The 15961-nt window shown below is 27.4% G+C and overlaps 2 protein-coding genes across 9 annotated transcripts in view; one reads left to right on the top strand and one right to left on the bottom strand.

The window, feature by feature from the left end:
• The window catches only part of LOC122517380 (hrp65 protein-like), a 47552-nt gene that overhangs the window by 5579 nt on the left and 26012 nt on the right, over window positions 1–15961 (top strand). For 2 of the 7 annotated variants that reach the window (XM_043635738.1, XM_043635736.1), the window contains exon 9: window positions 1741–2153. The exons of 3 other annotated variants lie outside the window; for them this stretch is intronic. In XM_043635738.1, coding sequence (XP_043491673.1) covers window positions 1741–1959 — 219 coding nt within the window. In that variant the 3' untranslated portion in view covers window positions 1960–2153. Of the gene's footprint in view, window positions 1–1740; window positions 2154–6751; window positions 6802–6881; window positions 6955–7334; window positions 7410–7611; window positions 7681–7882; window positions 7948–8440; window positions 9272–15961 lie in introns of those variants that run through there. 2 more of the 7 variants (XR_006303823.1, XM_043635737.1) reach the window with 2 other exon arrangements.
• LOC122517383 (cilia- and flagella-associated protein 298-like) overlaps window positions 15035–15961 on the bottom strand; it is a 53794-nt gene continuing 52867 nt past the window's right edge. For both annotated transcript variants that reach the window (XM_043635744.1, XM_043635743.1), the window contains exon 6: window positions 15035–15269. In XM_043635744.1, coding sequence (XP_043491679.1) covers window positions 15159–15269 — 111 coding nt within the window. In that variant the 3' untranslated portion in view covers window positions 15035–15158. The remainder of the gene's footprint in view (window positions 15270–15961) is intronic.

Genomic DNA, 15961 nt, shown 5'->3' with positions numbered 1-15961 from the left:
CACTGTTGTGTCGGGTTATGCAAGCTTTTATTTCTATATCTATCTATCTCTATCTATCTATCTACATATGTGTATGTGTAAACATACATATAATCCTAAAATAATTCTTTTAAATGAACTATGAACGATAGAAATTTTTTAGAGTCTGTACAGTACGTAGAGTTTGCTCGGAGATCTTGATCAAATCTCCTTGCTTCTCATACCGTGTTCAGACTCTGCATAGAAAAAATTATTAACCTTTGGGGTAACATATATTATATATACAACACTATATATTATATAAAAATAAACATATATTATATATCTCTAAAAAAGAAAAAGTAATATACTTTAGTCTTTAGCATTAGATACTTTTATATAATCATTAGTGAAAATGAGAAACATAATATCTAATCTATCTTAAATCCCCCATTTACATAACTCTAATTATATTATACTATTTTCAGTGCGAATGTTTAACTAAAAGAACGAAAACTCTAATGAGAAAATATTTCCAATGGAATGAAATTTATGGATTTTTGTTTCTTTTTTTTTTTCTATTAAAAGAAAGAACAAATTTAGGTTTCTATTTTGAGTATATCTCAAAAACTACTCTACCTTTTCTACGTGATATTCTTTAATCTAATGAATATAATACTTCTTTAGTAATATGATAAAAAAAAAATGCTAATGGCATTTAGAAACCTACTCTATTTTAACGTTCATATTCTTCGATTAGGAAGAGCATCGTTTGAACAACGTGTTCTGGTTATTAAGATTCGAGAAGCTCCTAAGGTCTTTTGAATAGATGCAAACATAATCTAATTCTAATAATCACGTGCCATTATCGTGGCTTCTTTTAAAATACTTTTATGACAAACGACTAAGACGAAAAGACGTGTACGTTCTTCTGGATAATAATTTAACAATCTTCGTGTCTGCATTGGGCATTTGCTTGGTCTGATTAAGTAATCGATGTTTAAATTAAATTAAAAAAAAATATGTATATACATATATACATATTAATAAGAGACGCTTCTTTCGGGAATTGTTAATTAAAAAAAAAAATGCGTCTAAACGAATACTTTTATAACCCATGGATCGATATATACAAAAAAAATATATATATCTCACGTATTCAAATAATACGCTATATACAAATAATACTATTATTATTATTACTACTACAACTACTGCTACTACTACTACATATACATATTATATAAAAAAAAACCACGCACGCAACATCTAACATTTGTTTTCCCCTTTCTTTTCTATGTGATTTGACGAAAATTGTGACGATGACCTGTACGCTGCTGTCAAACATGTGGATGGTTCGCCCTGAAAAATCTCTATTAATGGTACATCCAAAAAAAAAAAACACAAAATAATATTCTTCTCGTTGTCCTGTTTTATCTGAACACACGTGAAAAACAAAATCAACAATTGTATGTGTAAATCGTTAAACGTCGGGGTGATGATATATCTCTCATCAACGTGTGGCTTCACTTTCGGATGCTACGACATCATTAACAAAAAAAAAAACAAACATAACAAACGAACGAACGAAAAAACAATACCAATTAATGGATTTATCGCGTAAACAATTATTATTCCGCGCTATGGTTTATTAATTGTTGTTATATTTACATATATTATTATATTATCATCTTATATAACGTTATCGCATATTTATATATATATGTATGTGTATATATATGTATATGTATATATATAAATCACATTTGATGCGAATGTTAGGATCCAAAGTCGTTTATGGATGCATATAATAACATGGATCGTGGTAGTCGTGGTGGTGGTTATAACGACGATCGGGGACAAATCATGGATTTGATGGATATGAGAGTAGATATGAGTAACATGGGTGGTGGTCGTGGTGGTAGTGGTGGAGGTGGACGCTGGCAAGGAAATGATCGAAATCGTCAAGATGATTATCCTAATAAAAGGAGACGTTATTAGAAAGAACATATAACAAACATTTCGAGAAGGAGGTGGAGATTATTATTAAAGAAGAAAAAAAAAAGAAAAATCATTTAAAAAGTATAAAAATATAAAAAAAAAGAAAGCAAGCAACAACAACTACAACTACAACAAAATGGTGAAAAGAAGTATATGAGAAATTAATACCAGTAAAAGATTAACTATTACTCACACTCTGTCATATTCATATTCTTTTTCTCTATTCTCTTCTATCTCTCTTTTTCGAAACATACTTAATGCAGATCCCCCCCCCCAATCATCATTTTTTTTTTGTACGACTCGCTTTAATATTCTACTTTTTCAACAATTCTTCTATTTCCATCTTTCTATTTCTTCTCTATCTCTATATCTATATCTATATCTTTTTTATAATGATTAGAATATTCACATACACACGTACACATATACACATATATTATATATATATAATAATCCAACGAGATTGAACAAACTTTCTTTATTATTAATATATCATCTTTTTTCGTTATATATTATTTATCGGAATTTAAAGAAACGCGTTGAGACCTCCTCCCTTACGTCCGGTATGAAAATAAAGTTAAAAACGAAGGAGAAGAAAAGAACGTGTCGTCTTCTGTAAAAATTAATAAAACACCGATGTGTTTAGCGAAGAAAAGGGAAGATATTAGAAAGATAAACAAGCGTCATATATATATATATATCATTCGCGGATAAAAAATAAGAAATATAAATTAAAGAGAAAAGTTTAATGACTAAATTAAAATTTCGCGAAGAAACAGACAAATATGTTTCGCGTTTGAAATCATTTTGTTGAAATAGTAAAATGGAAGAATTTTAAACTATAAAATATTTATAATTACAATTTTCTATGTTAGAAGAAGGTATTCGAAAAGTTATACACACACACACTCACATACATTCATACATGTTACTACGTATATAATGTATACTGCATTTCTTTCCTTTTGTTTTGAGAAAGACGTATTTTTATTCGTCCATTGAAGCAATATCGTATAAAAAGGAAAAATATATATAAAACAGATAAAAATGAGATTCATATAGAAAAGTTGTGTACGTTTTATCGATTTGTTTCGGTGAACACTTTATATACTTTGAAATAATCATGCTAGAAAGCTAATTGAAATAGATATACACTTATATATATATATATATAAAAAACATATATGTATATATATATATATATTTGTCATTAACCAAATACCCATTATTCTATCAGCAGGAAGTGAATGTCAGTTTATATTTTAAAAACCATTTCTGAAGTGAAATTAATATACCTTATATTAGAGTAAGATATTGTACGCTGTGAGAGAGTGGCGGATTTATTTCGTCGAAATTACTTTAAATATTAGACGTTTGTGAAAGAAAAGAAAATAATATTAATAATAATAATAATAATAATATTAATAATAATGAAACAAATGAGAAATCATTTCTCTGAGACCATAATTTTATGAATAAAGTTTTACGAATATAAATATACACAGTATATATCTCTCTTCATGTGATTTCTGCAATTAGAATCGCACAAGAGACGGGTCCTTATAATGAAGTTTAGATAATTCATTTTTCTTTCTTATATTTTTTTATTTTTTTTTTTATTTTTACAAATTAGAAAGTTGATGATCATGGCTCATCTTAATTCAACAATCTTCCAACTATAAGGGAACATCATGGAATTTGAAAATTTTATATGATCCGTGATGTTCTGCATTAATTTCTGTGTATCTTCAATTATTATTTATATCTTTTTTTTGTTTATCTCTTGAAAAAAAATCGGGGAGAATAGAATAACCATTCTCATGAATGAAACAATTAATGATTATTCTTGACAATTATTAATACTTGTATTGTAACAAGTATATAACTATATAAGTATAATACTTGTATGAAGAAAAAAAAGATTTCTTTTTGCTTTCTTTTTTTTTTTTTTTTTTAATATATATATGTTTGTTAGATTTTATATTATTGGAATATGTTCTTAACAAATGACTCCGGTTCGTCTTCCTTCCATGTATAACTTTTATCAACGAGATTCTCTGATAAATCCATATCTAATCAATTTTTTTCTTGCAAGACTACAACTTAATATTTCCAGGAAGTTTTTATACATTATCCAAACAAACCTCGACGACATATTCATATATTATATACAAGACATATTTCTTTACAATTTCTATATTTTCTTTGTATTATATCTCCATTTTCTTATAGTAAATTATGATATATATATATATGAAATCTCCATTTCTTTACTTGTTAATTTCTATATGATTTATTACTAATTTATTTATCTTCTCTATTTTGAAACCATGGTATTGAATTTTATTTTTATTTTTATTTTTATTTTTATTTTTATTTTTATGTTTATGTTTATGTTTATATTGTTTTATTTTATTTTATACTGTCCTTTTTATTTTTTTGTTATATTCTATAAGAAGAAGTATCAACGAGAGTGAGAGAAAGAGTAAAACGTAATCTTGTTAAATGTATAATACAATAAATTCCTGCATATAACGTGTGTTGATTAACTAAAAATATTATTTATAATTGATTAATTATAAATTACTTATTTTTATAAATTTAAATAATTATCAATTAAATAATCAAATGTAACAAATGAATCTATTGTAATGTTTTAAAGATGAATATTACGATAGTCATTAAACATAGTATTATTATTTGTTTTATACGAGAATTGTCGTATAAAATGAATTCATAAAACGCATAATAATACATTGACCACGTTATACGGGAATATACTGTATATATTATAATTTACATAGCATAGAAATTACGTAGTTATTTATTATTCAGTAATTCCTGTAAATATACGTAAATTATATAAACTTTGTGTGCGATAAGGAAAAGAAAAGAAAAGAAAAAAGAAAAAATACGCGATAAAATAGAACTTTTTGTTCGAAACGAACACTATATGTATAAATAATAAAGTTCTAAATAAAAATCTACGAATTATCGGAGAAAAATCAAAAGATAAAAAAAATATATATATATTTAAAAAAAAAAAGAAAGAAAGACATTTAAGGAAAATAATATGTCCAATTAAACTATTCAACGTTTCATTGTATAATTTTAATTAATTCTCAAGTTACGAAAAGCAACATCCAACTTCTTTAATTTTGTTTTTCGTGAGATTATCTTTCACGAAAAACGAACAAACAAAAATAAAAAAATAAAACGAGACGACTACTTTGTTTCTCGAAGAGAAAGAGAGTAACACCTGCATTCAGATGCCTCTGCGATTACAGTTACAACAATTCTACATATGCAATTTGTAACACTGAACGATATTAATGAAGAGTCTTTAAAATGGAGAAGAGAGACAGCACTCACAAGATAGGCTTACTTACTTGAAACTGCTAGTCACAATGTGAAACTACTGTCACGAGGTGAGTAGATTTTGATAACAAATGTTATTAAGCATAATTTTTATTTTAACATTTCGGGTGGGACGTTTTTTGAAGAAAGAAAAAAAAGAAAAGAAAGAAAATAATTTGTGGCAAAAGAAACTTATACGTATATATATATATATAATAATAAATAGGGGGAAAATATATTATTCTTATTAAAATTATTTTACAAAGAATTCTTCGTACCTTTTTTTCTCTCTTTTTTTTTTTAATAACAGGAAAACAATGTTGGAATTTTTCATTTGATTTATTGTAAATTTCTGTGGTATATATATTATGCATATATTGTTATTTTTTTAATCCTCATAATTTTATCCATTGCGATTGAGAGAAAATTATAAACCCGATTATTATAAATATTGATGAAAACATTTCTACTGAAATTACGATATATACATTTTTGAAACTCCTGGATTAAGAAAAATGATTATATAAAAGAGCGAATATTTGAAATCCGATTCTGATTTTCATCAGCCTGGACCTTGTTTCTTTCTACTCAAGACAACCGAACTATATTTACTTATAAACTTTAGCAATGGTTGTCTGGGTTTATAATTGTGATCTGGGCTGTGTACGACTGTGATAAACGATATTTGACGAATAATTGATTAAACCAACATCGTCTATTTATTTCTTCTTATGGGGGTGTGTATTATTATCGAAATTATGATTCAAGATAATCCTTATACATGAAAAAAAAAAGTTTCTCTCTCTCCATATATAAAAATATATATATGAGATATATAATATATATTTTTATACACATCTTTGTATAAATCCTGTCAGAAAGATTTTAAAACTTGCCACAAATATATGAAGAAAGATTAGAAATAATATCTATATTCTATAATTTATTATAGTAATAATAATAATTAATATTAGGTCGTGTTATCGATGACGACGATGAATTATTTATTAAATATTGAAAATTATATCGATTTATATTCTATCTACTAATGAAAATTCAATATATCATCATCATACTTATCAAATCTAAAATTATTTTTAATATATGTATATCTTATTAATCACTACTGATATATCACGAAAATGAACATTTTTTTTTAAACTGCAAATTGAAAATACGACGAACTTTTTTTTATTTCTGTCATACGTTTTAAATTAAATAACTAAAATCAAATTATTTTAAAGTACACCGTAGATATCGTGAATATTATTTCTATAAATAATTATTCTCTTGAGAATATATTTGTATATATATATGAAAAAAAAAAAGAAAAAAAAGAAACGATCAATTATATTTTGCAAATTTTGTAGTTTACAGCTATAAATCGTATTCTTTTAGTGTGATGATAACTTATTATAATTATCTATGGTTGCAGATTATTGCAGTTGCTGGTTGAAGAACTGTAATTCGATTATTGTTAGCAAGGTTGGTGTATAAACAATTAATATTAACATTTTATTCAATATTTCTATAAACAATTATTATATTATTGCTTCGGTTTATAGGTATACTTATTGGAATGAAGAAATATATGAGATATATGAGAAACCATTAGGAAAAGGGGAAAAAATTTTTAAAGTACGTATTTAATTAAATAAATGTAAGATTAGTTAAAAACACGAACGCTTATCTCCGTAACTAAGAATAAAATTAATGTATGTGTTAAAGAAGATAATGTTTAAAAAGAATTGAAACAAAACATACGTTCGACACGTTTCAATGCTTTGATTTTTTGTTATCTTTCACATTGATGGGTATTTTTCTAATACGTAAACACGGGGATAGGTGTATATGTGTGTATGTGTATACATGATGAATATTTTCAACTGGATTTTCGATGACAGTAAACTCTCAACGTGTTCTGATATTTTAACAATTTTATATTTGTATCTAATTATAAACTGTTCGTATTTTTTAAGACTAGTATATTAAATATATAAATTGTTTTGTTTAAATAGAAAAACTTCGAATGCTTATTGGCTCGAATGAATCGAGAAAAAACTGGACGTGGAAGGTTTTCATGAAAATGAAAGGTAACTACAAATATATTGCATTTGTTTTATTTTCAAATAAATTCATAACGAAATGATGAATCCTTTCGGGACTGAAGTCTATGCTGACAAACCCCAAAAATCCCAACGTGTAAACCTACTGAAGTTATGATAATAATTGTATCTATTATTTTTATTAGTTGTTATTACTTTTAATATAATAAATTATAATTTTGTTTAATAGAGAAACAAGAGAATGCTTGTTGAGTTAACTAAGGGAGGGAAGGTCTCTGCAATCTCTATGAAAATACAGGTAACTACAAATAAATTGCATTTGTTTTATTTTCAAATAAATTCATAACGAAATGATGAATCCTTTCGGGACTGAAGTCTATGCTGACAAACCCTAAAAATCCCAACGTGTAAACTTACTGAAGTTATAATCAAAAATTTCTATCTATTTATATTTATTCAATATTATTACTGTTATTAAATAAAATATATATTTGTTACAGATATATTTCAACTGAATAATAAAAAAATCGTTCGAGAAAATGATTTACCTTAGACGATGCTAAAGGTAATATAAATTAATAATAAAATGAAATGATATAAAAAGATTTTTAATTATAAGTACAAGGATGGTGATAACGGAATGTTCCAGATTACGACCACGAAATTTGTAAATGTATTTAATCAAATAATTACAAGTATGTAGTATGTTAGTTGCGTTGTAGTGGTGGTAGTAGTTCGATATAATAAATCGTTTACAATGTGAAGCAGACCACAAATTTGCGACTTACGACCACGCGTCGTTATTAGGCGATCGAAATACCAACGAAGCTTCGCAAGTATGGTTGGAATTTTGGCTGGAATCTGGAATGTGTCGTTATAATAATAATAATAATACATTGTCCTCCGTCGTGGAAGATAATATTATCTGATGAACAATGGCTAGAGTCCTGATATTAAAGATGACAATTTACGTTCGAATACTGATTTCAAATCAAACAAATTTACTAAACTTTGTATTTTAATGTTCCGTACGTAAAAACAATTATTGTTTGTTACAGAATGAACATATATAAATGGACCAATAATACGAAGAAATTAATAAACCGAAAGAACAGACAGTATGCGTTGACAAGCGATCATGTGAATCTCGAAATTCTCAAATTTCGCTCTTTTATAGTAACATATATATATAAAATACTTGTATGTATTTCAAATATGTTCTATACTGCTGTTACAGCATTACCTCATACTATGAGAATAAGTTAAACAAATATCAAAATCCTATCATATCTGTGTACTTTTAAAAATTTCCTAACACTGGGTATGATAATCATAAGATATCGAATGGATTATCAACACGCAACAGTGGTTTAAGAACAACGTATTACATTTTTTAATTTAATTATTATAAATTATATCTTATTTATATCTTAAAAATCAGATCTACATTGAGAAGAAATGTAAAAGAAATCTTCTGTACGAGATTGAAAAACTAATAGAATATAATGAAATTAAATGAAATAATTTAGTTGAAATGACGACGACGATGTGACCACAAGCCGCGTTGTTAATGGCCACCACTATAGAATAACAAATAATATAACAAATAAATGAAATATTTTGTTATACCTTTTTGTACTCCACTTGGATTTTCCTTTAATGATAGGGAAAATAGAAAAGAGTGACGGGGTAGGAAAGAAGCAAAGGTTTTTCTTTTTTTTAGATTGAACAATCATCGTAAAATGTTTATGTCTCGTGAAAAAAGCTTCGACAACATTTTATTGTTAACCGCAGAAAAAGCCATATACACTTTCACACGAAATCGATCATAGTTCATAATAATATCGAAAAATTTACGATAATTAAACATTGTTGTACATAAATATAAAGATGACAATATTGCACGTTCTTTCTCTCCCTTCTCTCTCGCTCTCTTTCTCTCTTTCTTTCTTTCGTGTGTGTGCCCCAAAACTGTACAAAAATTATTCTTGAACATCTTCCGCGACACTCATTGAACAACTTATTACTCGGTGAGGAGACAAAAATGGCGTATTTTTCATTTTATTTCATTTTATTATTACTCATTATTATTATTATTATTTTATTATTTTAATATCATTCATTTATTTATTATTTTTAGTTTTTATTTTAACTTTGTTGCTTACTTTTTTATTTTTTTTTTCCCCCATTAGTAAAACGACGCACTATTTTTTTTTTTGCATTTCTGAGGTGCGCATATAAGTTATTATTTATTTATTTTTTTATTCTTTTTTTCTTTTTTTCTTGTTCACAGAGCTTGTTTTTTGCCTTTTCGTATGAGATGCGATATTATTATTATTTCAAATTGATAATCAAATATTATACGGCCGGAGCGGGTGGAAGGAACGATTTTTGGTGTTTTTTTTTGCGCTTCTATATAAATATCTACCTAAAACCTATGAAGTACTTTTTTTTTTCTTTTTTAGACGCGACGATCAAGTGCCGAACCTTTTTTTATCTTCTATTTTTTTCCCCTTACAATTTTTTCATATTTTTCTTGATACTAGTTGAGCAAGTGGTTTAGTTATTTTTTATCCCCCCCCCCTTTAACAGCCACGCACATACCGTCGTTTAATCGTTTTTTTTCTTTTTTATTAATTATTATTTTCTCTCTTTAATATCGCGCAATTATTAGTACAATTTTTTTTGTTAACAACAGCAATTACATGATATTTTTCTTGTTTTATTATTATTTTTTTGTTTTTTCTCTTCTTTTATTTTATTTTATTTTATTTTATTTTATTTTACTTTAAAGTTGCGTGCTCTTTTTTTTTCTTTTTTCATCGTAAATCTCTATTAAATATCATGTATATAATATCATCTTTCTTCACAATTTTTTCTAGAATTCCTTTTTGCAATGACTTCGTTTTAATGCGATTTTATTATTTTTTTTTTCTTTTTTCTTTTTTTTTTCTTTTTCACTATATCGTATTGCTCTACCCTTTTTGCTTCGGAGAAACACATTTTGTTATTTATTTATTTATTTATTTATTTACTTATTTTATTTTCTTTTCCTTTTTCCCATTTTTCGTTGATTCTCTCTTTCTATTTCTTTCTCTCAAAATTGCATTTTATACCTCCCATCATTTCTCGTCTCTCTCTCTCTTTCTCTTTCTTTCTTTCTTTTTCAATCTCTTTAAAATCTTCACATCTTTTTAATTAATTTGTTTATTTAGTTATCAGTGTGTCGTCACCAACGCTTCGATTATGAACTTCATTATCCGTTAATATACTTATTAAATATTCATTTAATTATAAATCACAGACAACTTGTTCTTAATCCATAAAAACAATTCATTTATTTCTTCCAATAATTAACCAACGCTCGTGGCGCAATAACGAATGCATGGGATGCATCTTTTCATTCAAAATTTTTACCAAATATTTCTTATGCGTTGGATGACTTCAAAAAAAAAAAGAAAAGAATTAAATTATTAAACATATATATATATATATAATTTTTTGTTGGAAAGAAAAAATAAAAAGAAAATTTAATAACCGAAGAAGCCAGATGAGAAATCAAAATGAAAAAGAACTCGGAGTGATTTCGACGGAAGTAACGAGCCGATACTTGCATGGTCAAATTCGTTTGGTCGATACTTCCGGTTGACATAGATGCATCAACTATATATACACACACACACATATACATATACGCGTGTGTCGATCGAACGACGAATATAAAAACGAAATTTTTACGGCCCTGTCTTTTTCTTTTTTTTTTTTTCTCCGAGATTCTTTATATATTATATATATGATGCATATATGCATGTTGTGTTCGTATATATGTATGTATGTATGTATGTATGTATGTATGTGTGTAGGTATTTTTTCTTTTTAAATGTAGAAAAAAATTCGGCCAGGAATCGATCGAAGTACGAGCAATTTCTATTGCGCCACTAATATCTTGCGTTAGTTATTTATATTTAATATACTTATAAATAACTAGGGAGAATTATCTTACGTATAAGTGCTTCATCCTTGTATCTTTATCCCTTTTTTATTTATTTCTTTATTTCCTTTTTCTCTCTTTCCTTCTCTTTTTTTCTATCTCTCTTTCTTTGTTCGTTTCGTTTATAAACCCTTTGCGGACAAACGATGTGATACACATTTGTGCTCAACCTGAACACCCCCCTCTAAATTTAATAATAATTAAAATATTATATTAATTAATAATATTATGTGATGCACATTTGTGCTCAACCTGAACCCTCTTCTATACATATATAAGAAATTTAATAATAATTAAAATATAATAGTAATATTATATTAATTAATAAAATTATAGAAGAAAATAAATATATATATATATATTAATTTGTATCAAAGTTTAAATCAATATATACTTAAAAATAATGAATAATAATAATGAAAATAGAATTTCTGTATTACGTTAGTAAAACAAAATGACAATAATATCGAAGAGAGAAGCCTTTGTGTCTATTGATTAATCAGTGTATCGATATGGTGGGCAATAGACGGCAAAATTGAGGGTTAGGGGGTTGAATTGGATTGAATTTGATTGACCATTTCGTTGTTCGTATCCAACAGAAAGTGTATCACTCACAGTTTCAAACTGTTCCGTCCGTAAAGGGTTAAAAAGGGTTTTCGTTTCTTTTGACTCTTCTTCTTCTTCTTTTTTTTTTTTTTTTATTTCTCACCGCACGAATACAGGTACCGCTAACCGAGTTTATTTATTTATTTATTTTTCTTCTTCTTCTTCTTCTTTTTTTCTTTCTTTTTTTTCCTTTGGATCTACATACGGTATACGAGAATGAACGCAGCAGTTACGAGCATAGTCTTTGGATTTCTTTATCCTTCATTTATTATATTTCTTCTTCTTCTTCTTCTTCTTCTTTGAATTATTTTGTTCTTTAAACAAACGACGATGAGATATTTTTATATTTTTTGTTAAAGATATTCTTTTATTGGTTGTATGGATCGGTCTTCCTGTTGGTTGTTGTGTTGTTAAACGATACTTTTTAAATATTTAACATATTTTATTTGTTCTCCTTATCTTTTTTTTTCCTATCGTTTAGCCCATGATTAATTTCAGTTTCGGTTTCGGTTTGGTTTTATCGTTTTTTCGAAAAATGTACACAAATAGCAGCGGAATCTCGTTCGAGCGTGAAAATTGTGTGAAATATTCGATTGACACGTTATTATTAAACAAAATTAGTGCCACTTCGGGGCGACAATCATTCTCCACCACGTGGTTGATTTTATGCGTGTAATTTTCATCATTTTTTTTCTTACGGTGTTTAATGGTATTTTTGTTTGTTTGTAATATGTTGTGTATATATATATAATATATATGTTTGTGTATGTGTGTGTGTGTGTTTCAAAGAGTCGCGAGAACAAATTCATTCGCAGATTAATTCGATAAAAGAGTGTCGTTCGTGTGTCTCTACTAAAATGCACAGTGATTGGATGCGTTAATGATCACACAGCAAGCGAATTACTTAGTTAATATTTTATATATAACTTTTTAACGGTATTTAAATATTTATTCAACTCGACATCTTTCCATGCCCATTTTCTTATTTATTATTATTATTATTATTATTTATTTATTTATTTATTTATTTATTTATTTATTTCTTTTTTTTTCCCCATTTAATTATTTTCTTTTTTTGCTTATCAACCTTTATATTTATAACTCTTTTTATTCTCGCCATTAATTTTCGACTCCGTTCGTGTAGCTCGCAAATAACGTGACTTTGAAATATTATATTATGTATATATATATGTACATGTATATATATATATATATACATATATATATTATGTATATACGAATAACGCCATTTTTACGAATCGAAACTTTTCTCTTTTTCTTTCCCCGCTCCTCCTTTGTTCCTTTTTCCTTTTTTTCTTTCTTCTTCTTTTTTTTTTTTTAATACATTTTCATTCGTACTATTGTTATTATTACTAAATTATTATTATTATTATTATAATTTTATTATTATTACCTCAGATATACCCGTTCGGTGTGGTCGAGTGAACCAGAGGGAATCTCTTTGTGTTGTATACTCGTTTTATTTTTATAAATTTTATTTCAATAAATATCGGCCAGACACGTTAGTAGTAGTAAGCCGAGTGAGTTCGATTATCTAATTAATCGAGAAAACTTGGTCGAGCACGTAGGACAGATTCGAAAGGAACGACACCATGATAATAATGATGATGATGATGATGATGATGATGATGATGATGATAGTGATGAGAATTTTAACGCAAGATCTGGTGCATTACAAATTATTATTTCTTATTGATTCACTTCTTCTTCTTCTTCTTCTTCTTTTTCTTCTTCTTCTATTATTTTGTACAGTCACGTTATTCATAGTCGTCATCGACAAAAATTAAAAAAGAAAAGAAATGAAATTAAAAAATTAAGGGGTAGTAACTTCCCCTTACAATAAAAAAAGTTCGCGTGCTCGACCGGGTTCTCGAATTTAGCAAAAAAAAATAAAAAAGAAAAAAGACAAAATTGCCGAAGGAATAATAATAATAATAATATAAAATATTATTTATTATTCTTTTCAATATTATTTCTATCAAAATGATAAATACGCGAATAAATGACGACGACGACGACGATGACGATAAAAATGGCTACGGACGAAATTTACGTTGTTTTGAAAATTTCTTTTTTTTTTTTTTCTTTTTCCTTTCAACCCCCTCACATTTTGTCTCATTTATATATTATTATTATTATTATTATATATTATTAATATTATATTAATATTATTATATATTATTTATTTTTAAATTGAATATTTTCAACTTTTGTCACGCAAAAAAGATTAGCGCGAGAGGCAAGAGGAAGGGAAGCGGCGACCATTTTTTTTTTTTTTCGTTTCCTTTTCTTTTCTTTTCTTTCTTTTCTTACACTTCATGGCGGTTATCGAGTAGAAAAATGTTTTTCACAAAATATCGTTGTCTCTGTCGATAAAGTTAGCGTAAACCCTTTTTTTTTTATTTTCTTTTTTTATTTTCTTCTTCTTTCTCCCTATTTTTTTTTCTTTCCTTTTTTTTTCTTTTTTGGTTTAAAAGAAAGATCAATTATATATTGCATATATATATATATATATATACATATACGGCAGATTTATAATTCATCGGATTGATCGGCAATTGCACGAAAACACCGATGGTCGATTTTCATGATTACGTTTTTCACTTTTCCATTTTTTCTAAATTTAAATCATCGACCAATCGGCATATGTGGACGACGAAGCGAAATAATTACATATTTTTTTTATATATATACATACAAATATATATATATATATATATATATATGTATGCGTGTTTGTGTATGTGTGTATGTGTATATATAATATATACTATTATATGTTTTGAGGTGTTGAGGGACGGCCGTGTCTTTCACATTCCCTCTAATAATTATTAATTCTCCATTTATTAAACCTCTGGTTCACTCTGTAAAAAGGACGACGCGCTTGCTTAAGCTGTATTCGAAACGGTAAAAGAATTTTTTGGCTCTTCACGGTTAGCAAACTTTTTCAAATATTTATATATATATATATATAACACTGTGTAACACCATGATAAACGTGTCCCATCTCTCTCTCTCTCTCTCTCTCTTTCTCGTGTTATTTTCCATTCCCTGGACGTACGTTCTTTTTTTTTTTTTCGGCGAATACGGAGAAGAAGGAGATGTGTGTGGTTGATGGTTTCTTTTTTTTTTTTTTATTTATATTTTCCCATTTTTTCTTAATGTGGTCTCCATGAGATGTTACTCATACCATGGAAATGACGCTTCAGACTGCTGCCGTCGGCCCAGGGGGAGTTGAGATACTCGTCGTCATCGTTTTGCTCAAGTTGCTGGAACAAAATAATCAATTTTGGAAATATTTTTTATACGACAAATTGACGTGTCCGAGATTTATATTATTCCTTCCTTATTACTACTACTTCATGTGTCTTCGTTATTTTATTTTCTTTAAATATTATCTTAAGAACAATTACCCCACCCCCTACCACCGATCGATCTCCGACGTTTCTGAACGTGCACGTTGAAAAAGAACATTTTTCCTAAAAATCTTTTCATAACCCTTCCCTTCCCCTACCCATACTTCGTTATTCATATTATTATTATTAATATATATATATTTGTTAAGAAGGAATATTCGGGAAAGAAGTTTAACGTATAAAAGTCGTTTAGAATCGGTGCTTTTTCGCGAAGGGGTGGCCTCCCTCTGAAACGGGGAGAGTCCTGGTGTTAGGTTCAAGGGTGGGGCGTAGATAGTTGGGTCAGAATCGATGCTTGCTTGCTTGCTTGCTTGCTGCGTCCTTGCTGCTGCTGCCTAGCTTACTCGTTTCCTCGCTAACTCGTTCTGAGTATAAAGTTATTTCTTTCCCCGTAAAAAACACTAATTCATTTATTTATTATACACGTGTGGGAGGGTCGGGGTGTAGTAGATTTATTTATTTTACAGAGTAATAGATATGTATCGAAATGATTATTATATTATTTCTCTCGTTGAAATTATTCCCCGTTTCGATTGTCTGTGTGT

Source organism: Polistes fuscatus, unplaced genomic scaffold (genome assembly GCF_010416935.1).
Source record: "Polistes fuscatus isolate 324 unplaced genomic scaffold, CU_Pfus_HIC Scaffold20, whole genome shotgun sequence".
NCBI lineage: Eukaryota > Metazoa > Arthropoda > Insecta > Hymenoptera > Vespidae > Polistes > Polistes fuscatus.
This window is presented reverse-complemented; position numbering and strand designations above follow the sequence as displayed.